This window comes from Lichenostomus cassidix, chromosome W (assembly GCF_008360975.1).
Source record: "Lichenostomus cassidix isolate B80296 chromosome W, HeHo_3.0, whole genome shotgun sequence".
Lineage (NCBI taxonomy): Eukaryota > Metazoa > Chordata > Aves > Passeriformes > Meliphagidae > Lichenostomus > Lichenostomus cassidix.
Window position 1 is genome coordinate 2,350,262 of NC_139510.1, and position 26,967 is coordinate 2,377,228.

Here is a 26,967-nt window from a genome sequence, read left to right on the forward strand (position 1 = left end):
TCCTTCTCCAGATGAGATGTCCAAATCTCGGGGCCTTCAGAGACCTTGACCCAAGCGTGATGGATCCATCTGTGTTCAGCTGTCTTGACGGCTGTTTCTGTAGTCAGTAACACTTGGAATGGCCCATGCCACTTCACCACCAGTGGTGCTCCTTTCTACTCCTTAATTAGGACCCAATCTCCTGGTTGGATGTTATGAACAGCAAAATACAAAGGCAGGGTCTATGCTAGATGATCTTCCTCTTGAAGGGATTTCACAAGACACATTGTCCTGGCCATATATGGTTTTAAATACATGTCAATTATCTCTACCCCCACCACCCTCCCCCCCTAGCTTGAGAATTACCAGGGTAAGGAATTCCAAACATTAATTCAAAGGAAGGTAACTGAATATCTCTTCTGGGTCTGGCCCTCATTCATGCCAAAGCCAATGGCAAAAGCTGTACCCATGGCATCTTGGTTTCTTTTAGCAGCTTCAAAAGGTGATTCTTTATTTCTCTATTAATTTTTTTTCTAGCCGACCTGAACTCTGGGGGTGCCAGGGCGTATGGAGGTTCCATTGTATTCCTAAAGCAGACATAACCCACTGAAGGATCTTTCATGTAAAATGAGTTCCCCTATCTGAGTTTATTGCTTCGACAGTCCTGTATCTTGGAATGATTTGTTCCAAAACTACCTTAAGAACTGATCCTGTAGTTGCTGAAGCAGTTGGTAATGCTTCTGGCCACCTTGTTAGCTGGCATACTATTACCAGAAGATATTTAAGCTTTCCCACTCGAGGCATTTGAGTAAAATCCACCTGGCATCTTTGAAAGGGACATACAGCCCAAGGCCTCCCTTCCCCTGGCAAGTTGCTTTGTAAGTCAGCTATTGCCTTTAGCACAAATCAAGTACCTTTCAACAGCTTGTTTTGCCAAACCAAAAAGACCCAGAGCAACACACATCTTGAGGAAGGCTTCTGCCAGTCCTTGAGGGCTTCAATGTCTCCCTTCATGGAGTTGTTTTAATATTTGTCAGGCCAAATATTTGGTATCCATTACATCCCTTGTAAGCCAATTATCCCCTTTTTTCTCTGCCCCACTCATTTTAATTATCTCCAACTCCTGTGGTGAAAAATACAGTTTCTCTGGCAGTGATTGGGTCACTGGCAGTGTCACCAAAACTGCGGGAAAAACAAAAACTCTCCAACAACATCTTTAGTGTTAGGGAGTCAAGGCATTACTTTATTATCTGTCCAGGATGTTGTTCGGGCCAGGATGTACCACAGAGATCATCTCATCTACACATAGCCCAGGTGTGCAGAGAGAATCATTCCATGATACATAGCTTTTACTCGATTCCTCAGATATTTTATATAGTAAAAATACATAGAAAAGTATTGGGTCAGTGTTCATTGGTCCAAAGTTGAGCAAACCCCCAGTATTGAGTTTCCCATTTGATCCGAATCTCTTCGCCTCTGTCCCAGATTAGAGACAAATATCTCTAGGCGGAGAGTGCTCCTGAACAAACACCTCCCCCAAAAGCCAAGGGCTTTGGTACCCCCTCCCCCCCCACTCACAACAGAATTCCTTAAATGAGAGTGAAAAAAACCCAACCTATTTATTTACCAAAACACACAGAGTGCCCTGCAAGGCACAGGGGAAGACAGGAGAAAAGGAGTTATTAAACCTGAGTTAACAGGTGGTAAGCTTTAGTGTCCTTATCTCAGGCGTAGTTTCCCCTCTCCGGGGCCCCCGGGGGCTGGGAGGAGTTGCTCCAGTAGCTCCCTGGAGGATTCTCGTCTGCCGTCCTCTGGGGTTCCTTGGGTTTTCTTGGCAAGAAAGCGAATCAGAGAAAAGGGTCCAAAAAGGAAGATGATGAAGAGGCACCCCCAGGGAAAATCTCGTAGCATCGACAGCAGCTGCCAGCCAGTCCCAGGAGTGTCTTTTCCTCCGCCTCAATTCCCCCCAACAGAGAGGCTTGGGGAAGGGTTTTAAACAACCCACTCTCCTCCCATTGGCTGAATGCATTTAAAGCTGCAGGACCACATTTTCTGAGCATTCAAACAACGATATGGGAATACACAGGACTACCATCACCCCAGGACACCTCTGATGTTAAATAGATTTTTCATTCTTCAATTTTCTTATCAGTTCCTCCCGGGCCAGATATCTTCGCCCCTGCTGGAGGTGGCGTCTGGGGTAGGCGTTTTTAGATAGCCACTGATGTCCTGCTGATGTTCTGTTGATAGCCCTTTATCTTTTGGGTCACTCCCAGTCTGGTGATATGCTGAGTCCACCAGACTTCACTTGGCAGAACAATGCCCTGGAAAGAAACCTAAAATTCCTCTTCCCGGGGTGAAGACAAACAGAACCCTTTGACTAAAGTTATCCAAAAATTTTAAATGGGAATATTTTCTAACAGTTCCCCCCTTTGGAAGTGACTTGAATTTTAAGGTCACTTCCACATAATTTATTGACTCAACTAATACTAGTTAAACATTTTGACGAAGAGAATGACAGAGAATATATAGAAATACTTTGAAGAAAAAAAAGAAGAAGAAAGAGAATATGTAGAAAAGCAGCTATATAGAACTCTTAAGAAGAATGTTAATTCCCTTTGACCTTCTTGGGCCTTCCCTCCCCCAGTGGGATTTGCTTTCTGGGTTTTTCTGGAGTCAGACATGGGGAGAATGGAGCACTGCCTCTGCTGTGTCTATGACTGGCCCCACTGCAGGGCTGGGATGCTCTGGGGGTGGGGTGAGGAGCAGTTCACTGTCTCACCAGGGCAAGGCCTGACCTGCCCCCTCCCCACACACACACCAGACACACAGGCATCTTGAAGTGTCTCAGAGACCTTAATCTTTTCAGTTTTTGGTCGCCAACTTTATGGCTCAGAACAGTGATCAGGACCACTGATAGTTTTTCCTATTTGTGATTTAATTAGGGTACCTTTCCCCCCACTTTGGTGGAATTTCTAGCAAACAGAGCAGAAAGGAAAGAGGAAAGCTTACTGGAATTCATATAAATGGTAACTAAGACTCTTGTGCTGTTAGTTTTCTCTGCTTGTAATCTAATTAGACTATCTTCTCCCCCCTCCCCTTTTGGTGGGAATTTCAGCAAACAGCAGAAAGGAAAAAGGAAAGCGTACTGGAATTCATATGAATGGTAACTGCCATTTTAAATTTAAAAGTGTTTTTAAGATGCAGAGCTCTGGCAGATCGGTCCATGATTTCTAGCGATTTCTCAAAGGCAGTATCTTTCTTTTGTGGGGCTTAGCATTCCCAAACGTTAGACAAACAAATATACATGTAACAACAACGGTTAGCACCTCGTTAGACTAGCCAGCCATCCCTTTTGAAACCTTTTCATTCTAAAGAAAATTATTTTTGTCTGATTTACACATGGTTATATCTTAATGTTGCAAATTTAGATTTAAGTCTATAAATTAATTATTAATGTGGCCGTTGTTTTATGTGCATGGGTTAAGAAAAAAGGGTACCACTCTTTTCTTTCTGGATTACTTACCCTCTTGCATCTGAAGGCATACCTGCTATTACAATTATTACAAGGTTCTGCTAGGATAGCTGACTGACCCATGAATAACCCTGTGGGTAACACTGTTCTGGAAGCATAAAAAGCAAAACCATTTAATGCATTTCATTTTGGCGTTTCAGCTTTTAACTGATTTACTGTATATTATATTGTCCAATATGGTTCTTTCGTGTTACTCTTTGTCAGGAGTTGATTTTATTCACATAAGAGAGGAGTCTGGCCATAGATCACACAGTTGTGAGGGTAGTCAGCAGTTCTTTTTGCTTCTGTGGCTTGAATGGCTCCTTGTCTCACGTCTGGACACAGCTGTTTATCTGAAGAGGACATGATTTAGGGTGAGCTAGAAATTATTAATTTAAGAGAACTAGAAGCTGGATAATAATTTTTGAACTGGTTTAGAAGGCCAGAGATTGGATAATGATTTACTAAGATTTGCTTGCTGAAGACAATGTATTATTTGCTTAATGATTTTGTGCCTACCTAGTATCGGGGAGGATAGAGAGAAGAGAGCCAAATAATTGAGAACAACTACTGAGTGTGACTGAACATCCCGCCCTTGGACCCCGAACTGGTACAGGTGGGTTCTCAGGCTTGGACTTGGACCAAGAACCAAGGGAGCATGCGCAAGGGAACAGGGTGAAGAGTTCATAGTGAGGAAGACTACTGATTTCGCCCTCATTAATCATTCGGGACCCTTTCCCACAATTAATCTGTGACACTGCGCTTGCACGAGCATATTTAAATGAACTTTGAACTCATTATAATATGAAGTGGGGATAGGTAATGAATATGTATAGGGGCTTTGTCTAACTTTATGCATATGTAACCTGTAACCTAATATAAACCAAGTGAAGTGTTGCTGACGGTGTGCATGCTTTTGGAGGGGCTACCCCCCATGCACTCCAGCTGGAATAAATGCATACCTACTTCATAACTATCTGAGTTGTGGAGTCATTCCGCGCCTCAGACACACTTGAACATTTAAAGTTGTTAATGATATTAAACCAAACTTGCACAGTGATAACACATGTTAGAGTGGGGAGAAGGATGAATTCTTGCCTCCTTCAACCCCCTTTGGAAATTCTTATATTTTATGCTAGCTAGTTTTATTTTGCAACATAACCAGTTCTGTTGCCTTCCTCTGCAAGCAGGCAGAGCTTGGTTTTGACATCTCCTCTAAGGCAACTCCTCTGGCTGCCTGAAACAGCTCAGCCAAGCAAACACACCCAAAAAGCATCCAAAACAATACTCAATTGAAAGAAACGAAAATTAGACATTAAAAAGTTATGTTTTAACACTTTTTCAGGATATTTTCTATATGATTTTGCGAGCTCTTTCCAGGACCTCAAATCTGCTACTGAAAAACAGCACTTATAACAGTAACCGGTTAAAAATAACCCATTTAAATATTTTTGTATAACTTTAGTCAAAGGGTTCTGTTTGTCTTCACCCCGGGAAGAGGAATTTTAGGTTTCTTTCCAGGGCATTGTTCTGCCAAGTGAATTCTGGTGGACTCGGCATATCACCAGACTGGGAGTGACCCAAAAGATAAAGGGCTATCAACAGAACATCAGCAGGACAGCAGTGGCTATCTACAAAACATCTACCCCAGACGCCACCTCCAGCAGGGGCAAAGATATCTGGCCTGGGAAGAACTGATAAGAAAATTGAAGAATGAAAAATCTAGTTAACATCAGAGTGAGAAAGAAGTGGTTAAATAGAAACCCCAAATCTATTTGCACTTCAACCATCCTTGTTTCTTTGAGCTTTTGCCCCCTTCCACCAGCATGGCCACCTGTCCAGGGCTGAAGGCTGAGCTCTAATTCAAATTCAAATTGTAGCTGACAGCTCAGAGAGGATTGAATGTAGGTAACAGCTCTGGCCTGATGGCTTATCAGCTAAGATGTATAAACATGCATTTGAAACCATCCCATGAAGGACCTTCACTCTGGAGGGGTCTTAGGGGGTCTCCAAAGACCACCAGGACATACAGAGAATGCCTGGTGCACATGTTATAAATTAGGTCTCAATAATCAATCAGAGACAATGTCCAATTAAGTATAATTTGATTTATTTAGAGCAAGCGGGTATCAGCGAGGCAGCGCTGGGCAGATAACTGCGCTGAAATAGTCCGAACTCTCCTCTTTTATGCAGTCTCTATTTTCTGACCACGTATATCTTCCGGAGTTGGTACAGCCCCTTCATCATGTTGTTTGCTAGATGGTCTTATTCTTGCTCTTCGGTGGTCGTGGGAAACAAGTCCTTGTATGTTCACAGTGTCGTCCCCCCCCCAAGCAATGATTCTATATCAGCCCACTCCTCAACAAATACAGGATACAGGATGTGCAGGGTGGGGGTCTCCCTCCCCTTTCTATTCGGTTCTGTGGGCAAACAGGATGCCTTAACAGGATGTGTTGAGGCCCCTTTTCCTCTCTCTTGCGATTCTTGCGAATTCTTATCACAATTCCCCTCTCTCTGTATCTCCATTTTTTTCGCAGAATCGCCTTAATGCTTCACGGCTTAAGATGAACTCTTCTTCCATCTCACTCTCTTGTTGTTCAGGTATGCTTTCATATTTTGCTCTGACTAACATTAAATGCGCTGCTTCCAGTCTTCCTTTAACTATAGCTATCAGTCTGTTAAAAATGCATGGTCCAAAAGTCAGAGTTAGTACAATTACTACTAGGGGCCCTGCTAGTGTGGAGAGTAGAGTCGTTAGCCATGGGGAGGCATTGAACCAGTTTTCATACCAGCTCTGTCGACTGTCTCTTTCTCTTTTTCGCTTATCCAGTTCTTTCCGGAGCTCAGACATTGCATCTCTAACAACTCCTGTATGGTCTGCATAAACACAACATTCTTCTTTTAGGGCAATGCACAGTCCTCCTTCTTGGGCTAGTAGGAGCTCTAATCCTCGCCTATTTTGGAGCACCATTTCAGATAGGGACCTCAATGATGTTTCTAAGGCACTAGTAGAACTTTCAATTTTGGCTATATCTTCATCTACGGTTTCTCGCAAATTGGCAAATTCTGTGTCTTGTTTTACAAGGGAGGCTATACCTGTGCCTGCTCCTGCTGTGCCTAATGCTAATAGGGTTGCGATAGTTATAGCTGTAATAGGTTCTCTTTTTACAAGGTGGTGCCCTGGGACCGAATGGTGGTCATATATGTAATCACCTGGGTAGTAGGTGATTCTTGGCACTATTACTACTTGTATGCAATAGTCTGATGGATTAAACTCCTTTAAGGGAATACAGGGAGTTACCCCTACACTTGCACATACCCATTTAGCATTTTTAGCTGGTATTAGCCAATCTGCAGGCTCTTTTGGTTTTTGGGCTTGCATTGTTACTTTACATAGGTGCATTTTAGAAGATGGGATTTTTCCTATGCACCTTCCTTCTCCTGATACCTGCGCCAATGTGATACCAGATTTTGTTCTTTTGCCAGATTTCCACAGACATTGAGCAGGGTTGCTCCCATTTACCCTTCTAGCTTTTTCAATTGTCCCCATAGCTTCATAGAAGGGTGGTCTGGTGTTATAGCATAGCCAGCAGTGGTCTGTTAATTCTGGGTGTGTTTTGTTTAGGACCTTATAGCTGGCTACCATAAGTCTCCATAATTCATCAGTTATTTCTCCCGAGGGGGTTGGGGGTATTTCGGTTTTGGATATGGCGGTACTTTCCTCACGGTCTATGCCTAATCCATCTGCTTCAGTATTTATCACGTCTATTATGACCCGGTTTGGTCTCACTGGTTCGGGGTCATTGGGGAGAGGTTCCTTTTTTATATAGATAAGACCACCTCTGTTGGTTCCTGATTCCCAGTACCTTATACCCCAGGTCTTGCCTAGTAGCCACGTAGGATCTTGGGGTTGTGTTATATTTATGTATAACCATTTACAGGTTACTTTGGGCCCTGCTCCCCTCCTTCCAATCTGGCTACTATAGTCAGGTGGATTACGACCGTAAGGTCCCCACCCAACTTCAATATGCTTGTCTCTGCCTGGGAGCCAGGGGTAAGCTATGGTTTCGCATCCCCAATAAGCACAGTAATAAGAATTTGGGTGGTTGCAATATCCCTTTCCGGGGTTTGCACTAGGGCAAAAATACCAACCTTTACCTTCAAGCATACAAGGTTCTATAGGAGCTAAAACACAAAGGGATGCATTAAAACTGATTTGCCCTGGTCCGAGTCGGGTTTGGATTATGGTTTGGCTGTCCCATTGTCTTAACGTCCAGCGAAAAGGTTGGTGGGGGTGCACATCAGCAGTAGTACATGTAAATATTAGGCTTAAAAGCAAGATATAGGTGTGGTAGGAAGATGGGGGTCCCAGTGCTTTTTGAATTCTTTTAGTTTGTTTAGACCCTGCCTTGGTCCCCTTTTTAGCCTTATACAGTGGTGCCTGTTTCGGGTTCTTTCTCGATTTGGGGCAGCTCATATCAGATCTTTTCATAATCCCAGGTATGTTCACCCCACTGGCTGTATATATCCCTCTGCCTCGCCCGTCGGCTCGGTTGCAGCGAGTCACGGGGATTGAATTCTTCTTGGCAGCAAGGATTTTTTTCTTCAGGGGTCTCAGGGACAAAGGATCTTTTCTTGTAGCTGTCCCGGTTGACATGTTTGACCATGAGGTCACCACAAGGCAAATAGACCAGGGCTTTTCTGCACTCCCCGCCGGTGATGTTTGCCACCATTGGTGCGGGTTCATTTGAGTGGTAATAATACAGTTCTTGGTGTATCCCAAATGCATACATGTCCCATCACTAACACATTTGGCAAATTCCCTTAGGAGGTCCCCCCCCTTTGCAATGGGCCCACTATCGTTCCTGGCACACCTTACATATAAAGCAAGCAAAAGGGTAGCAATTACAATTATGGATGTTGCACTTAACAATATAATTATTAACATATTCTTCAAGCAATAAATCGTGGTTTCTCAAGTGTACAGTTACAGGATTTCATGCATAGGCAGGCTAGGATTTCTTAAGCCTAATTTTTAAGTCCTGTGGTTGTTCCACCACTCTCCAGGTGGGGTCTCTGTTGAACTTCTTTACTCGGCTAGCGTGGGTCCAGCCTTTCTCCGCTGTCCGAACCGATGATTCTGTAGAAATTAGAACAACATACGGTCCCTCCCATTGAGGGGTTAAAGATGTTTCTTTCCAAGATTTTATTAAAACTTCATCTCCAGGGTGGAATGAGTGAATTGGTAGCCACAGGGGTGGTCGTTGAACCACCAGTCCCTTCTTACGGAGTTTCTCCCTTCGGTTTTCTAGGCTGGTTATATAGGATTGTAGATGGAAATCTGATATGGCTGGGTGGTCTTCAGGCATTTCTAAATTAAATGGCATTCCATATAACATTTCATATGAAGAAATCCCTATATCTGTACGAGGTTGAGTTCTAATGTTTAATAATGCTAATGGTAGACATTTAATCCAACTCATTTTTGTTTCTAGCCTTAATTTAGTTAGTTGCTTTTTTATTTCTCCATTTATTCTCTCTACTTTGCCCGAACTTTGAGGGTGCCAAGGGGTGTGGTATTCCCAGGCAATTCCGAGCGCCTCAGATACAGCTCTTGTAATCTTAGATATAAAGTGTGGTCCCCGATCTGAATCTATTACTTCTATAAGGCCATATCTTGGAATTATTTGTTCTAATAAAGTTTTTGCAACTGTTTGTGCTGTGGCTTTTGTCGTTGGGAAGGCTTCCACAAAGTGAGTGAGGTGGTCTACTATAACCAGTAAATATTTATACCTTCCCGCTAAAGGCAATTCAGTAAAGTCAATCTGGATGTGGGAAAAAGCTCTATGTGCTAATTCTCTGCCCCCAGGGATTCTTTTTCTTAATTGATGTCTGTTTACTTTTTGGCAAGTAACACATCCCATGGTTATCTTTTTAGCTAAGTTGTAAATACCCATGCACATATATTTATTGGCAAACTGATCCACCAGGGCCTGTGTTCCCTAATGGGTCTTTTCATGAAGTCTTTTCAGAACCCTTAAGGCCATAGGCTTAGGTAAAATCTCTCTTCCGTCTCCCAGAACCCATTTACCCTCTGAGTTTGGTTTTATACTCACTTGCCTCAATTTTTCTTGCTCTATTGTTGTAAAGCTTAGCAAGTAGGTTGTACAGGGGTAGTCTATGTATGGTTTGTTTTCCCCGTGAATATAACAAAAATCTTTGTCCGAATTTGATTGCCCATCAGGACTGTAACAGGAGCAAACTAAACCATCCACTCTGTAGTCCTTCCAGCAAGCAGAACAAGGGAATCCTTCCAAGTCATACCTGCAGGTAGAACAACTTTCCCTAGGATTCCTTACCCAGAGGGGTAGTAATGCTGCTCGTTTAGCTTCTTCATCAGCCAGGTTGTTTCCCCGTACCACTGTTCCCAATCCCTTTTGATGTCCCCTGACATGGACCACTGCAAGTTTGGAGGGTACCCTAATAGCTTTTAAAATTTCTTTTATGAGTCTCTCATGGACTAGGCTCTTTCCTTGTGATGTAATAAGGCCCCGTTCTTCCCAGATTTTTCCAAATGTGTGTATTACCCCGAATGCGTATTTGGAGTCTGTGTAAATAGTTCCCTCTCCTTTTCCTATAATTTGTAAAGCCCTTAGAACTGCATACAGCTCACATGCCTGAGCCGACCAACTTGGGCTTAGTGGGCCAGATTGGAGTACTTCTAATTTATTTCCATCCACTATTGCATATCCCGATTTGCGCTTCCCCTCAAGCACCCGTGAGGAACCATCTACAAATAATTTCATACCCTCCCCCAGTTCTTCTTCTTCTAAGTCTGGCCTGATCTTAGTTTGTTCCTCTATGGTTTGTAGGCAATTGTGCCATAAGATGTTACTCTCAGGGTTCCCATACAGAAATTGTGCTGGGTTCTGTATGGATGCCACTTCTAAAGTAAGCTTGGGGGATGATACCAGAATTCCTTCATATTTCAGCAATCGGACATCAGTGATCCATTTTTCAGCCTTTTGTGTCAGTATGCCCCGAATGTCATGTGGGGACATAACTTTTAACTCAACCCCAAATGTTATTTTTAATGCTTCCTCTACCATTACAGCAGCTGCCGCTACTGCCTGTAGACAAGTGGGCCAGCCTCTACTAATTGGGTCTAATAACTTTGAAAGGTAGGCTATCGGCTTTTTACTTCCTGCCCATTCTTGTGCTAGCACCCCAAATGCAGTTCCTTCTTCAGTATTTACAAATAAATAAAAAGGTTTCTTTAAGTCTGGTAAGCTTAGTACAGGGGCACTTGTTAACTCCCTTTTTAGATTTTGAAGGTTTTCCTCATCTTGGGAGGTCCATTTAAGTAATCCATCCCGTGTTAATTTTTCATATAGGAATTTTACCTTTTTACTGTAATTTTCAATCCATTGTCTGCAGTATCCAAATAAACCTAGCAATTGTCGAATCTGTCGCTTGGTCTGGGGAGGTGGCATTGACAGAATCCCTTGTACCCTGCTGGGATCAAGCTTTTTAGTCCCATTAGTTAGTCGGTGTCCTAAGTATTTTACCTCTTGTTCGGTAAATTGCAGTTTTGATTTAGAGACTTTTAGTCCCTGTTTCGCCAAAAAAATTTAACATCTTTATACTTTCTTCCCTCACTAATTCCTCTTGTTTCCCAGCTATTAGTAGATCATCTACATACTGTATGAGTTTAACTTCTGGTCCCACTTGGTAGTTTTGTAGTATTTGACTCAGGGCTTGTCCAAATAGATTGGGGGATTCTGTGAATCCCTGGGGAAGGACAGTCCATCGTAGCTGTTGTTTTATATGACTGTCAGGATCTTCCCACTCAAATGCAAAATAGTCGCGACAGTTTTTATCTAAGGGGCAAGCCCAAAATGCATCTTTTAAGTCTATCACACTGTACCAGCAATCATGTGGGCCTAGTTGGCTGAGGATAGTATGAGGGTTGGCTACCACAGGGAACCGTTCAACAGTTCTTTTATTTATTTCTCTCAAATCATGCACTAATCGGTAACTACCATCTGGTTTCTTTACAGGCAAAATTGGAGTGTTAAACGGGGACATACAGGGCTCCAAAATCCCTTGTTTTATTAGCCTTTCGACTTCGGGTTTCAGTCCTCTTCGCCCTTCCTCAGATAACGGATACTGTTTTATTTTTACTGGGATGTGTGGATTTGTTAAGGTTATTGAGAAAGGTTCGATGTCTAGCTTCCCCACTGAGTCCGGGGTGTACCAAACCTTTGGGTCTATCTGTTGCTCATCCTTTGTGCTAAGGGAGTATATTTTAATTTTTAATCCTTGTTTATTTATTTCCAATCCTATTCCCAATTCTACCATTAAATCTCTCCCTAGTAGATTGTATTCTGCCTCCGGTACCAATAAGAAACTACCTATACCCAATTTAGAGTTCGTTTCAATTAGCACATCTTTAATTATAGGGACTCCGAATGGTTCCCCTTTTGCTCCTATTACTTGTACAGTGTCTTTGGATACTTTACATCCCTGAGGCAGTTTCTGCACAGTGGAGCGCTCTGCTCCGGAGTCCACTAAGAATTCAATTTCTTGTCGCTGGGGTCCTACCTGTAATTTTACTAGGAGCTCCGATGCTCTTTTTGACCCCAGCAAATAGAGCCCCTGACACCCCTAGTCCTCTTTGAACATTTTTATGTCTGCCAATCGTTGGCGGCATTCCCTCTTCATGTGTCCCTTTTTCCCCCAGTAAAAGCACACTATCTCATTCCTCTTTTGCCCTTCCGTATTTCTTGGAGGTTTCGGGGGCCATTTCTCTTGCGGTGATCTAGTGGTGGTTCTCTCTTGTTCCCCTCTTACAGCTGCTACCATCATTCTAACTTGTTTCTTATGACTTTCCTCATCCCTTCTGACATACACTTTCTGTGCTTCTCTCAATAACTCATCCAACCCCCGGTTTTGCCAGTCTTCTAATTTTTCTAACTTTTTCCTAATATCCACCCATGCCTTTGCTACAAATTGGGTTTTTAGCAATGTTTGTCCTACCGGGGAATCAGGATCTATGCCGGAGTAAAGCTGTAAATTTCTCCGGAGCCTTTCCAACCATTCAGTAGGGTCTTCATCTTTCTTTTGCAGCTCATTAATGGCCTTAGTCATATTTTGTCCTCGGGGACGGCCTCCTTAATGCCTTGGACTATGATAGTCCTTAAATCTTGCATGTGTGCTCTATCGTTTTCATTTTGATTGTTCCAATTAGGCCTCTGAAGGGGCCATTTAACATCTCCAATGGGGCCTTGTGGGTGGTTGTTTTCCCAAATCCTCATCCCAGCTGCCCTTATCATTCTTCTCTCTTCTGCTGTGAATAAGATGCTCAATATTGACTGTATCTCATCCCAAGTATAAATATTTGGTCCTAAGAATTGATCTACTCTTTCTGCTACCCCCAGTGGATCTTCCAATAAATGCCCCATTTCCTTTTTAAATTCTCTGACATCGGCTGAGTTCAGAGGGACGGCTATGTATCCGATACCGGGCGCCTGTCCTCCCCCTGGTTGATTAACCATACCCATGCCTACTTCTCTGAGAGGGTATAACTGGTTCCTTGCCTGGCTTCTAGTAATCCGTCTCTCGGGTGGTGGAGTGTCATCCCCCTCCATCTGTGGTGCATTTGGAACCGGCAGAGGTTGTGCTGGAGGGGGCACTGCAGCATCTGGCATGGGGGACGGGGGAACATAGGGTGGAGGTATTTCCTCCGCCTGTTTTTTCTTTCCTTTACTGAGAACAAACAGGCTTGTCCTATTTCCACTAGTTATCCACAGGGCTGCATAATCACTCTCTTCCTGGCTAAAAGGCTTTTTAGAGTTTACATACAAATTTAGAGCTTGGCAAATCCAATCCTCAGAGGATCCAAAAACCGGCCAGTAAAGAGGGTCTCCTCTAATTTGTTTTCCTCCCCAGACTGTCATGCAATAGGTAATCATTTTTGCCGTAATTTTCCCTCGTGTACGTGGATCATCATCCCAATATTTGATCATTAACCCCAGAGGACTATCTGGTGGTATATCCGGGAGTCTTACTTGGGGCTCCCCCCCCATGGGTCCAGACGGCTTGCCCTTCGTCTGTCCCATCTTCCAGAGTGCCTTCACACACACACACACTCATGTCCTCCTGTTCGTGGCCCAGGCCCTCGCGGGATGTGGGAAACGCACTACAAAGGAGTCCACACTCAGGTCGTCCACACTGGACGTCTCAGACACCGCACTCTAGGATCCCCACCCCGACCGAACGGATTCCCTGTGTTATAAATTAACACATACTCACGCGTCTCGCGTCTTTGTCCGGACTTTGTGCACAAAGATTAAGGGGTTCCTTCGCTCACTACCCGAAATTTAGGTTCGTCGGTAAGGGTTTCAAAGGGGTACCCTCTCCGGGCCGTTGTGACAACGGGGTGCCTCCCGTTGAGGGGTCTCCTAAGAATTGCCCCTATCCGAGTCACGGCACCATTTTGTTATAAATTAGGTCTCAATAATCAATCAGAGACAATGTCCAATTAAGTATAATTTGATTTATTTAGAGCAAGCAGGTATCAGCGAGGCAGCGCTGGGCAGATAACTGCCCTGAAATAGTCCGAACTCTCCTCTTTTATGCAGTCTCTATTTTCTGACCACGTATATCTTCCGGAGTTGGTACAGCCCCTTCATCATGTTGTTTGCTAGATGGTCTTATTCTTGCTCTTCGGTGGTCGTGGGAAACAAGTCCTTGTATGTTCGCAGTGTCGTCCCCCCCCCAAGCAATGATTCTATATCAGCCCACTCCTCAACAAATACAGGATACAGGATGTGCAGGGTGGGGGTCTCCCTCCCCTTTCTATTCGGTTCTGTGGGCAAACAGGATGCCTTAACAGGATGTGTTGAGGCCCCTTTTCCTCTCTCTTGCGATTCTTGCGAATTCTTATCACACACATGCTAATGATATTAATGACTTCTGAGAAATGATTTTTATAACCACTCCTATCCTGGGGAATGTAATGAATATTCATGAATTTTACCTATAACGCTGTGTCTTTGGGGGTACTGAGGTGTGCGTTTGGTGGAAAGAATTCCCCCACACCCAGTGCATCGAATAAAGCAAATACCCACTTCTCTGACTTGGTCTCTGAAGTGTCTCCGGGCTCGATTGGGGAGAATCAAGAGGCGAAGAGATTCGGATCCAATGGGAAACTCAATACTGGGGGTTTGCTCAACTTTGGACCAATGTACACTGACCCAATACTTTTCTATGTATTTTTACTGTATAAAATATCTGAGGAATCGAGTAAAAGCTATGTATCATGGAATGATTCTCTCTGCACACCCGGGCTATGTGTAGATGAGATGATCTCTGTGGTACATCCTGGCCCGAACAACATCCTGGACAGATAATAAAGTAATGCCTTGACCCCCCAACACTCCTATAGCTTTGGACAGCACGATGAATCTCCTGAGCTTCTGCAAGGTGGAGCTTAAAGCTGTTAAGTATTTCTGTAAATCAATTTTACCCCTCGTGAATCTTTTCCGGGATATGTGGAACCTGATATGGTCTGCCATGTGGGAGTTCAGGGTGGAGCTGTGGGGTCGGGCAGCTACAGAGGTCTTTTGTTTTGAGTTAATGTGAAACATTAAGAGAGATAAGCTGAATCACCCTAGCAGGGGCTGAGACACGGAGTAAGACAAGACTGTTTACCTTATGCATATGTAGTTAATAGAAGAGGTTAAGCGAGACTACAGGTGACCAGTAGCCCTTAAGAAATGTAAAACATGTAACCCTGGAAACCAAAGTTCTTGTAATGGCTAAACTATAGTTTGTAACAGTGTAAATAGACGTGGTCTGTACAATAAAACAGACTTTGCATGAACCAGGCTGAGTTCCCATATCAATCAGCAACACTGCCATATAGAATTTCGTAGGGACTTATCCTTCTGCCTTGGTTGTATGCGGACCCTCAGTAAGGCTATAGGCAAAGCCTGAACTCATGTCATAGATGTTTCTTGGAAGATCTTACCAATCTGGGCGTTGAGAGTTCTATTCATACCTTCAACTTTGCTACTTGCTTGGGGCTTGTATGTTGCATGCAAGTCCCAAGTAAATCCCAGAATTTTGCTAACTTCCCCGATTACCATTGCAACAAAATGTGATCCCCTATGCCATGACATTCTCAAAGGAACCCCAAATCATGGAATTATATGGTTGAGCAAGGCTTTCACTACTTCCTTTGCTACATTGGTGCGACAGGATAAGCTTCAGGCCACTCACTGAACATATCAGTCAATACTAATACATATTTGCATTCCTCCTTACGTGACATTTCAGCAAAATCTATTTGCCAGTAATCTCCCAGGAGATGCCCTGCCTTAGTTACTCCTAACACTACTTTCTTGCTTGTGTTGGGGTTGTTTTTGCAACAGGTTTTACACTTGCTTGTTATAGACTGTACTGTCGCTGTTGAACCACTAGCGGAGTGAAGAAGCCAGACAGAATCTCAGGTTGGCACAGTTCTGAATTTATTATTTAAATTTTAGAACTTATATAGACTTTCACAGGTCGTCCAGACTGGGCCAATTCAAAACCTCCCCCTAGGCCAATTGGCCAGGCTTGAACCGCCTATCTTTCCAGAGACCGTTTCAATAACATTAAAACTTTATCTTTATTTATAAAAACACAGGAAGAAGAAGAGAAAATTCCTATGGGAAAGAATCTGTGTTGCCACACTGTACAATATCAGTCATCTCTCTCTCTATCACTACTTTCTTCAGATGTTTCAAAAGGTTTTCTGTTCCCCAGTGGGTACTCTCATGTTCCCTCTGTGCTATTTCTCGAAGGAGTGGGGGTGGGACTACAACCTGGCCTATCAGGGTAACAGCTCACTCACCATCCTTAATCTCAGCCTTAAGAAATTTGTGGTCCGTCTCATAATATTTTGGAATAAACCTTGTCAGATCTACTTCTTTCTGTGGTACTACCACAAGTATATCTTTTTCTGGTATTCCTTTTGCTATTTCGTCAGCAAAGCGGTTTCCCACTTCAGGGGTTGTCTTTCCCTTTTGATTACTTCTGCAATGCATGACAGTTACTTCAGGAGGCTTCCAGATGCTCTGCAGGAGTGCAAGGATTTGTTTTGCATGCTTATTGCCATTACCTTGTGCAGTCAGCAGGCCACGTTCCTTCCAATAGCTCCATGGGCATGAACAACACTGAAGACATATTTGGAATCTGTCCATATTGATTTAGGGGGGGCTAGAATTTATTAATTTAGGAGAACTAGAAGCTGGATAATAATAATAATTTTTGAACTGATTTAGAAGGCCAGAGATTGGATAATGATTTACTAAGATTTGCTTGCTGAAGACAATGTATTATTTGCTTAATGATTTTGTGCCTACCTAGTATCGGGGAGGATATAGAGAAGAAAGCCAAATAATTAAGAAAAACTACTGAGCGTGACAGAACATCCTGTTCTCGGACCCCAGAACTGGTATAAGTTATTTCTAAGGCTTGGACTTGGACCAAGAACCACAGGAGCATGTGGAAGGGGACAGGGTGAAGAGTTCATCCTAAGGAAGACTACTGACTTCGTCTCTCATTAATCATTCGGGACCCTTGCCCACAAATAATTTGTGACATTGTGCTTGTGTGAACATATTTAAATGAACTTTGAATTTATTATAATATGAAGCGGGGATAGGTAGTGAATATGTATAGGAGCATTGTGTAACTTTATGTATATGTAACCTGTAATTTAATATAAACCAAGTGAAGTGCTGCTGACGGTGTGCATGGCTTTGGAGGGGCTACCCCCCATGCACCCCAGCTGGAATAAACACATACCTACTTCATAACTATTTGAGTTGTGGAGTCATTCCATGCCTCAATATGCTTACCTTATTTTTCTTGCTCTGTTCTAGAGCCCTGGTCAGTGCAATCAGTTCTCAATCTGGCTTCTTCAGAGGCACATCTTTCAGGTCTGGTCTGCTGAAATAGGTCTCCTCTATTGTCTGTGAACAGTCATTCTCAGGCATGTAATCAAGCAGTGTGGATGACAAAAACATTGAAGGGTTTACAACAGATGTTGTTTTTAGGGTAACATCATCCTGTTCCAACAACACAGATTGGTATTTAAGCATTCTGCTGGGGGATAGCCAGTGTCCACCCTTTTGCTCTAGCACAGAGATCACGGTGTGGGGTACATACATGACTATTTGTTGCTCAAGGGTGAATTTACAAGCCTCCTGTATTAGGATGACAGTTGCTGCCGCAGCTTTCAGACACCCAGGCCACCCTTGGCTAACATTGTCTAGCTGTTTTGAATAACAGGCCACAGCTCTTTGCTGGTCTTCAAGGTGCTGTGCCAGTACTCCTGGGGCAAAATTCTGCTGCTCATATGTAAAAAGTCCAAAGGGCTTAGTTAGGTCTGGCAGCTCCAGTGCTGGAGAAGACATTAAGGTATATTCTGGCTGTTTAAATGCTACCCTTGCTTCGTCTGTCCAGTTGATGGTTCCCTTTTCAGCTGCCTTAAGGGCTTCATACAAATGCTTTTCTTGTTTTCTCCACTCCTCTAGTTCCTTTGACAGCTGATGTCCAAGTATAGTTGGGCTATTCTTGAACTCTTGGGGTAGCACTGTCCTGGTGAGTTGAGTCTTTTTTCCTGTCTCAAGATTTTCCCACTCAGAAGCAAAGAGTTCTTGACTACTTTCACTTATAGAAATCCAGAAAATCCAGAAAAAGGCATCCTTGAGATGTAAAAGTGTGAACCACTCTAGTTCATTTGTCAGTGTGGTCAGAAATATTCAGGGGTTTGGTACAAGTGAATGAATGTTCTCTGTGATTTTGTTAATTGCCCTTAAATGCTTGTAACTCTTACTATCAGCCCTCTTTACTGGTAGGATGGGTGTGTTGTATTTGGAGTCACATTCTACTAGCAACCCAAATTTAAAAAATTTTTCAGTTACAGGTGCTAGTTCCCTACGACTTTCTAATTTCAGAGGGTACTGTTTCTGCCTTCCCGGTGTTCCCCCTACTTTGAGTGCAATACTCACAGTTTCAGCTCTTTTGGATCTCCTGGGAAAATCACTGGCCCATGCTATTGGGATGACAGCATCCTCTACTTCTTTAGGAATTTCTCTACAACACTCCTGTATGAGAATAGTAGCTGCTTCGACAAATTTAGATTCAGGAATTATAACTTTCACTCCCTCCTCTTTGGAAGATTTAATTTCTGCTTCCAATTTTTCCAATAAATCTCTGTCCAATAATGGTTTTGGAGAATTTGGCATATATAGAAATTGATTAGTCACCCAGTGTTTTCCCAGTTTAAATTTGAAAGGTTGAAAGAATGGCCTTGTTTCACTTACCCCTGTGGCACCGATCATATTTACGGTATCTTGACTCAGTTTCCCTTTTAAAGTATTTAACACAGAATATGTTGGCCTCGTATCAACCAGAAATTCAACATCATCTTTCCCCAGCTTAACTATAACTGAAGGCTCCACTGGGGTGGATAATGCCTTTGGTCCCTGTCATTTCCCATTTACAGCTAACTCAGGAGCTGGGGGCATCTGTTTCACCTGCATTGGACACTTGTTCTTCCAGTGTCCCTTTTTCTTGCAGTTGGCACACTGGTCTTCGGCTAGAGGAGGGCACGGGGGACCTTTTTTCTGTTTACCAGATGACTTTCCCTGACCATGCTTTTTCATGTGGTGGGGTTTACTCCCCTTATCTTCCTTATCTTCTGTATCCTTATCTGATGGATCCCTATTTTGATATACTTTCCAGGCTGCATTCAACAATTTATTTATATCATACTCATCCATTTTTTGCAGCTTTTTCTTTATGTCATTTGTAGATTGGCATATAAATATGTAGGCTAAGTGGGATTGCTGTATCGGGGAATCTATGTCCAAATTTGTGTATTTCCGTGCAGCCTCTTTGAGCCTAATCAGGAAGTTTGTAGGGGTCTCCTTTACATCTTGCCTAATTTCATATAATTTGGCCCAATTCACTGCTTTAGGGATAGCACATTTTAGCCCAAGAACTATCCACTTGTGATATTGTTTTAACTTGGCCATCTGCTCTGGCACATTGGAGTCTGACCTTGGATCCATCTGAGGAAAAATATCACTTACAGGTCCTTGAAGAGTACCAGCCTCAATCTGAGTGTCTATAGCATTTATAGCAGCCTTAATGACCATCTCCTTTTCTGTTCTATCTAATAATTCATCCAGCATTACATTCTGATCACTCTAATCTGGGTTTTGTGCCTTGATGGCTAATTCAAACTGCGTGGGTACCCTCTCTCGGTTTTCCCTGTATCTCCCAATGGACTGCCTCCATTGTCGGAGCTCTCTGAGGGAGAAAGGAGTTTTGATATAAATCACTTTTTTATTCCCGACAGCCGGCCTCAAATGTGCCTCTAGGACAGCCTCCTCCTTCCTTGGTTCATCCTTAGATCTGGTGCGTTTAATTCCCATACTAGTAGCCCCTATAGCCTCTGGGGCTATTTTCCCCCTCTTCTTCCTGGTAATCCCGCTGGCTGCTTTGGCTATAGCTCCAGCCCCAGTCTCTTCTTCCTCGAAGCTATCTGCACTGGATTCATCTGGCTCACTTTTAATTTGTGTTATTTCTCCCTCAGCTCTGCCACTGGTCGCACGGCAAAGCAAGTGCTGCCCCGCCCCCCCCTTCCTTCCCCAGCCTGGGAGGGGCAAGCAGCAGATGTATTTCCCTCCTCGTCTGAATCCGCCTCTGCTCCTCCCCAGCCTCCGCCCTCAGGGCGGCCGGTGGGTGGTGACCAGTCCGCCCTCACTCCTCTCTCATCTTCGCCTTCAGGGCGATCTGGGGAGGGTGGCAGCGGAGGGGGGGTTAGCCACCCATCCCCTATCCCTAGCGCTCTATCAACAAGGCAAAGGGGGGGAACCGACGGCTGAAATGGCAGAGGGGGAGGGATAGGGGAGGGAGAGGGGGAGGGGTAAGGGGCCAGCTTCCCCCCGCCTGGCCCGGCTTGCCCCTGTTGTGGCTGGGGGTATGATACCCCCCCCCCCCCCGCGCAAGGCAGGCGCTACCAAATCCATGTCGGTCACGTCTATCTCCTCAGCTCTGGTTAGAGGCTGCTTTTCTCTATCTTTTCCCTTTTTCTTCTTTTGTAAAACTATCTCAAAACAGCCCTTTTTTGTTTGTTTGTACACCTCGATTCAGGAATATAGAAAACAATTCCACATATCTCGATTCATCAAACCTGCCCTGGGCTCGAAGCTTTACTAGTAGTTCTGTGATTAATTGATTGTCCAAACTACCTAGATGGGGCCATTTCCCTCTCCCACTCAGTTTCAAAAAAGGCCACACCCACAATGAGAGCCTAGTGAGTCCTCCCGTGTTCAGGGGGGGTTTTTCTCCGTTAGGAGGTGCCAGTTTTTTAAGATCAGACCCAGTGGGGAATCCCGCATGATTGTTGGGTTAGCAGAAGATGTATCACCCATGTTTTGTTTATAAACAGAAAAGAAACAGCCGGAAATAAAGTTCTTAGCCTAGAGTCTGGCAGAGGAACGAACCAGTGGTTCCCACGCCCCAGCAGAATAAGGAAAGCAAAGCTTAAAAGAGTGTGCGCGGGCTTCTTAAAACCCTGGCTGGGTTCGAACCACCAATCCTTGGTGGACGAACCCACGCCTCCAACCTCTGGGCCACGGGCTCCCCCTGAGCCACCGACTGGCCCCCGTGAGTGGATAACGAGAGGCATGCCTCTCTCCTCACAGCCCCGTGCGGGAGTGGAGCAGGTTGTAAAACCCTCCTTTTCTGGCCCCCCTTGATCACATTCCCGCCCTACTCCTGGAGATCTCCCCTAAATGCTAGCTAGCAATAAAACCATGAAACCATTCACCTTTGATCTCACCTTTCCTTCTGTGTTTCTGCAGTAGGTTTTTCAGAAACTCCCTGGTTTTCGCAATCCTGGATTGCTGCGTCCCTCCCGAAGTGCCAGCGAGTAGGGGGTGCAGTGGGGTGTTTCTCGATCTAGGACTCGATTTTGGGGTTCCCCTTCTCCTGGCTGGCTCACCAAGAACTGATGCCTTAAAAGCTGGTAAAAATAAGAGGTAGACACAGCAGTATAGGGCAAAGGGTATTACCTTGGTTTTAATAGGATCCTAGGTGCACACTCGTCAAAGGTGGAATCCCACCGAGGAGCACACCCATGTGCAATGTGTATACAATTTTATGGACCTCAAAAATTAGCATATCTACCTAAAATCCCCCAATAAGAAGCTTAATAAATGAAGTAATTGTCCCCCTATTCTAATTACCCCCCCCGAAGTGAGACTAATGAGACTGTAGCCTTGTTTAAAAAACACGTTCCAGAGAGGAGGCTCCGTCCAAGGTTGGAGCCTCTAGGTTTGAGATAGTTATGTGAGGAGGGGCGAGAGAGAACTCACACACGACTTAACATAAGTCGTAAAGCAAGCTCCATTTTATTTCACCAAACGAGAAACTTATATACTGTTACAGATGTTTCTAATTATAGCTACACACGTATCTGCAGTTTGTTCTCACATATTCAGGGATCCTCCTGGTGACTCCCTTATTTTTTCTCATAACACTTTTGACTCCCTATCCTTTCTCATGACATTCTTCTCACAGCTCAGAAGCACAGCTGTGGTTCCCAGGTATTAGCTTCTCATGACACCTTGCTAGGATTTTTAATGAGGCCTGACTATGCTGAGGCTTTGTTCAGGCCTGCTCAACTAACACAAGTTTTGCTGGAAAACTATGTTTTCCAACAGTTATGAGTGTTTTGTCTTCCCCCCCAGAGAACCCCCAAACTAAGCTAAATATCAGACTACATAAGTTATAAACATGTAGGGCTAAGGTACAAGGAGTGTTTGTGAAGGGTACAAGGAAAGGGAAAAGGTATAAAAATGTATAAAAAGGGTATAAAAAGAAAAGACAAAAAACCATCAGGCATCACTGGAACTGCCCACACTTCTGGGTTTACTGCAGTATAGGCCTTCTCAGACATTTGACACAAAGTTACAATAGTGTTAGCTTCTGTATCATGTTTTACAGTATTAATTTGCATTCCCAGAGTAGCCAGCAAATCCCTTCCCAGTTGTGTTGGTTTTGCTTGGCCCAGTTTTTGGTAGTGGGGAAGCAACAAAGATGGTTCTTATGAGAAGCTTGATGATGCTATGATGCTTGATGTTCCTATGGTGCTGCCGGCCAAAGCTGGGCCAATCTGAGATGTTGGTTACGCCTCTGTGATAACATTTAAGAAGTCAAAACAATGGGGGCAAGCAGTTCTTTTTAGCTAGAGAAGGAGGAGGAGGTGAGAACATGTGAAGGAAAACAACACGGAGACACCAAGGTCAGTGAAGAAGGTCGGGGAGGAGGTGCTCCAGGCGCCGGAGCTGAGAATCCTCTGCCAGCTGTGGTGAGGACTATGGAGAAGGATGTTGTCCCCCTGCAGCCCATGGGGTTTATAAGGGATGCAGAGATCCACTTGCAGCCTGTGGGGAGGTGCCCACGCTGGAGCAGGTGGATGCCTGGAGGAGGCTGTGTTCCAGTGGGAGTCCCAGTGGAGGGAGAGGCTTGCTCCCAAGATGGAACAGCCTGGCCTCAGAGGTCTGGACCCCGTGGACGAGGGACCCCACACTGCAGCAGTTTGGGAGGACTGTCTGCCCATGGGAGAAGGCTCACATTGCAGCAGGTGTGTGTGTGCTGCTACTTGTGAGATGGACCCACACTGGAGGAATTTGCAGAGAACTGTCTCACATGGGAGGGACCCCACAGCAACACAGAGGAAGGACTCCTCTCCCTGAGCAGCAGAAGATCTCAGTGATGGACTGACCAAACCCCCACACCCTGTCCCCCTGCGCTGTTGGTGGGAAGGAGGGAGGGGTTGGGGGCAGGAACAGTGTCTTAAGGGCTTATTTTACTTCTCGTTAGCCTCTTCTGACTCTGTTAGTAATAAATCACTTTGCAACTTTAAAAGGAGCCTGTTCTGTCCTTGGAGTGTCTCCCGGTCCTTATCTCAACTCATGAACCCTTTATGTGTTAACTTTTTTTTCCCTCTCCTCTGCCCAGATGTGGCAGGGGAGAGAGGAGCGAGTAGATGTCGTGGGTGCCTGGCATTTGGCCAGTGTTCAAATCACAACACCAGTAAATGATAGTTACAGTTAGCAACAAACAGAAATTCTTGCATTTCAAACTTATCCTCCACATCTACTTATCCTGGTTGAATAAAACACATTCCCTCATTTTTTCCACTTACTCCCTAAATAATTAAAGAACTCCTTGACAGTTCTTCCCTTTAGGTGTAAAATTCAAAGTGGATTGAGAAGTCCCTTTGTCTATCAGGAAACAGCTCCTCTTGCTCCAGACCCACCCTAAATGTTATCAAGGGCTCCAGTGTGGTTGGTCTTTGGTATAATGGGAAGCCCTGACACCCCTAACAGTCCGTCTCCATTCAGTGCTGGACTTCCTCCTCCTGAGGGTCCAGCAGTGTCTGCGGACAATCTTGTTTCCAGTGATTCGCCCCAATCGAGCCTGCAGACACTTCAGAGACCAAGTCAGAGAAGTGGGTATTTGCTTTATTCAGTGCATCGGATGTGTGGGGAATTCTCTCCGCCAAACACACACACTTCAGTACCTCCAAAGGCACAGTGTTATAGGTAAAATTAATGAATATTCATTACATTCCCCAGGATAGGAGTGGTTATACAAATTACTTCTCATAAGTCATTAATATTACTAGCGATTTCTTGTGCTCAATGGCAAAAGGATTCCTTTTGCCCCCTTTTATCTTGATAAGATTAAGGGAATCCACAAGGCCAGAACTGTTATCAGCCTTCAGCCCCGGACAGGCGCCATGCTGGTGGAAGGGGCAAAAGCTCAAAGAAACAAGGATGGTTGAAGTGCAAATAGATTTGGGTTTTCTATTTGACCACTCCTTTCTCACCAGTGTGCCTCTGCCCTGCAGATAGCACACCAATCCCTTCCCAACTGCTGTTTCAGTAGGCTCTCCCCTGCCGAGAAGGGAATGCCTCAGCCACATCCTTATGGCCAATCCTGTCCCTTCTGTCCCGGGGGACCCCTTGGGCCCTGCGCTTTATCCCTCCAGGGCTGTAAGAGCTCTGCCATCACCATTGCCTTCACCTTTTACTCATCCCTTCTGTGGCTAGCACAGTTTTTCCCATGAGAGGTTTTCTTGTGTTTTGTAAATAAAGATAAAGTTTGGATGTTTTGGAACAGTGTCCCAGAACTTGGGCAGTGCAGGCCTGGCCAATCAGGCCTGGGGGAAGGCTTCTGACTGACCAATCTGGGTGACTTTTGAGAACTCTATAAATGTGATGAAATCAAAACAATAAAGGTCATTCCTTCTTGCCACTGAGAACCGATGCATTCATTACTCTGCTAGCTGCTCAACAGCGACACCCTTCTCACATCCACTTGCTGTATCTTTCTAACCAGTTCCTCCAGGGCCTTATTCTGCCCTTTCACTTGCCCTGACCCTTGCTACTGCCTGTGGGTGCTCATTCTCCCACAGCTCAAAATCATTTGTTTTTCAACAAATCCTTGAGTGACCCAAACAAAATCCTTAAAAGAACATCCTAAGCCTTCCATGTACAATCCACATTTCTCAGATATTCCTTCCTCCTTCTCCTTGTGCTCACCCTCCTCGCCATATACTGTATACCAGAACCAGTCCCCATCCTGCTGCAGTGTCCAAATGCAGCCCTCCCCCCAGCACACCCAGCGGGCATGGCCAGCAGCACCACAGGCGGCCAGGGCATCCTGCAGCCTCATGGAGGCCGGGGGGGCCACTGCTGCTCTTGCCCAGGGCAGGGCAGTGGTGTCAGGCACAGCCTGGTGCCGAGTCCCTGCTGCCCTGCAGCCCCGGTCAAGCCCCGCGCTTCCCCACAAGCCCCCAGCCCGTGCTTCTGGTCCCGCACTTCCACGCCTGCTAATGCCGCCTCCCATCATAGAGAAACACCTTTAAATCCTGACTTCCTTGTTTGCCCTGTCCTGGAAGCAAGGGATACAAAGAAACTGCGGCTGGCCATGGACCAGCTGGCAAATTTTGAGGCTAAATGCCTCTTGCTGCTATTTGCCTTAACCATATTCCTCCGCACTCCCCTTCAACCAATCCTTTCCCAACATACCAACATTATCCATCTCCTGTTGCTGAGACCCCTTCTCAACTCCCCTTATTGGCCCCCTGGGCACGCATTGTCAAGACCCTTTCTCGACTCCTCTTCTTTTCCCCGCCCAGGCACGAATTGTTCTTAATTACCTCTGGGAAAATGTGCAAACAACCTCAACATTCTCCCAAGGGACTCTTCACAGATATTTCGGGATTGTCATCCATTTTGTGGGGACCCCTTCCAGGCTTTACCTGTGCTTCCCTCCATGAGTGCCCTCTCAGGTTTACTCCCCAAAGATCCCATAGTATTTACCAGTGAGATTTTCAGTGGTCCCTCCATGCGGACACTTCACAGACCCCCCTCTGGCCCACCATTTGTCTGTCTCCTGGACAGTCTTGGGAACCCAATCAATCGCCCGGTTCTGGCTGCCACTGAAAGGAGCTGATCACCAAAACTGGCTGAGGGGCACCTTCAGCTCCTCTCGCTGCCCGCCGCCCCTGGATGGAGGAATGATCCTGGATGAGTCCCCATTTTGCCAGGAAAATTAATCCACGATGCCAGAGGTTTATGTCCAAAAAGGAGACAGAGGAGTCCTGAAACTTTATTCAAAGAAAGGGAGAGGCCATGGGGCATTTCCCATAGGGTTTCTAAAGTTATTGGGGGACACAGCCCCTTTTTATCTTGAGTTCCCAGCCACATCACCCTCTTCCTTTTCCCACTGGCTGAGGTACTCGGAAGGTACAGACTTCCCAAATTGCCTACTCTATGCCCCCCTCTAATATGCACCCCCCTTTTTGTTACATAAAAGGAAACTATTCATCATTCTATTAGGTCTTCATTCTTTTCTCTAGGTTCAGGAATTTAACATGGCCTTGGCTGAGTAACAATCTGTGTTGATTAGTAATATTTTCTAGAACTAATAGTTTCTTCTATTATTTCACTCTCTACAAGATCCTAGCCCTACCTACAAACAGATTCACACGATCTGTTTGTGAAGATACATTCATCTTATTCCTTTCACTCCCACACCTGGCTAGGTGACCAGGCAGCTCCCTCTGGCACCCCACCCCCCCCACGTACCCCCCCCCCACACACACACACACACATACACCACACACCCCTGCACCCCCCACCCCCCCATACCCGCACACACACACACACACATACCCCACATGATGCCTGAAACCAGATACCTGAAAACAGAGGCCAAAACAATTAGGTCTATAAAAAGTGGATAAATTTATTCAAGGCCTTCAAGGTACATTCGGGCAAGCAAAGTCCCCCTGGGGGACTACACGCCAGGTCACGAGCTCTTCACCTTTT

The 26,967-nt window shown here is 44.9% G+C and overlaps 1 protein-coding gene across 1 annotated transcript; it reads right to left on the reverse strand.

Annotated features, from left to right (window-relative positions):
* Nucleotides 1-1,703: 1,703 nt before the first annotated feature.
* On the reverse strand, nucleotides 1,704-7,970 carry LOC146425310 (uncharacterized). Its single transcript, XM_085041427.1, has 3 exons — nucleotides 7,211-7,970; nucleotides 2,930-2,954; nucleotides 1,704-1,809 (listed from the first exon to the last, which is right to left on the reverse strand). Exons 1-3 carry the CDS (start codon nucleotides 7,968-7,970, stop codon nucleotides 1,704-1,706), a joined length of 891 nt encoding a protein of 296 aa, XP_084897553.1.
* Nucleotides 7,971-26,967: the final 18,997 nt, after the last annotated feature.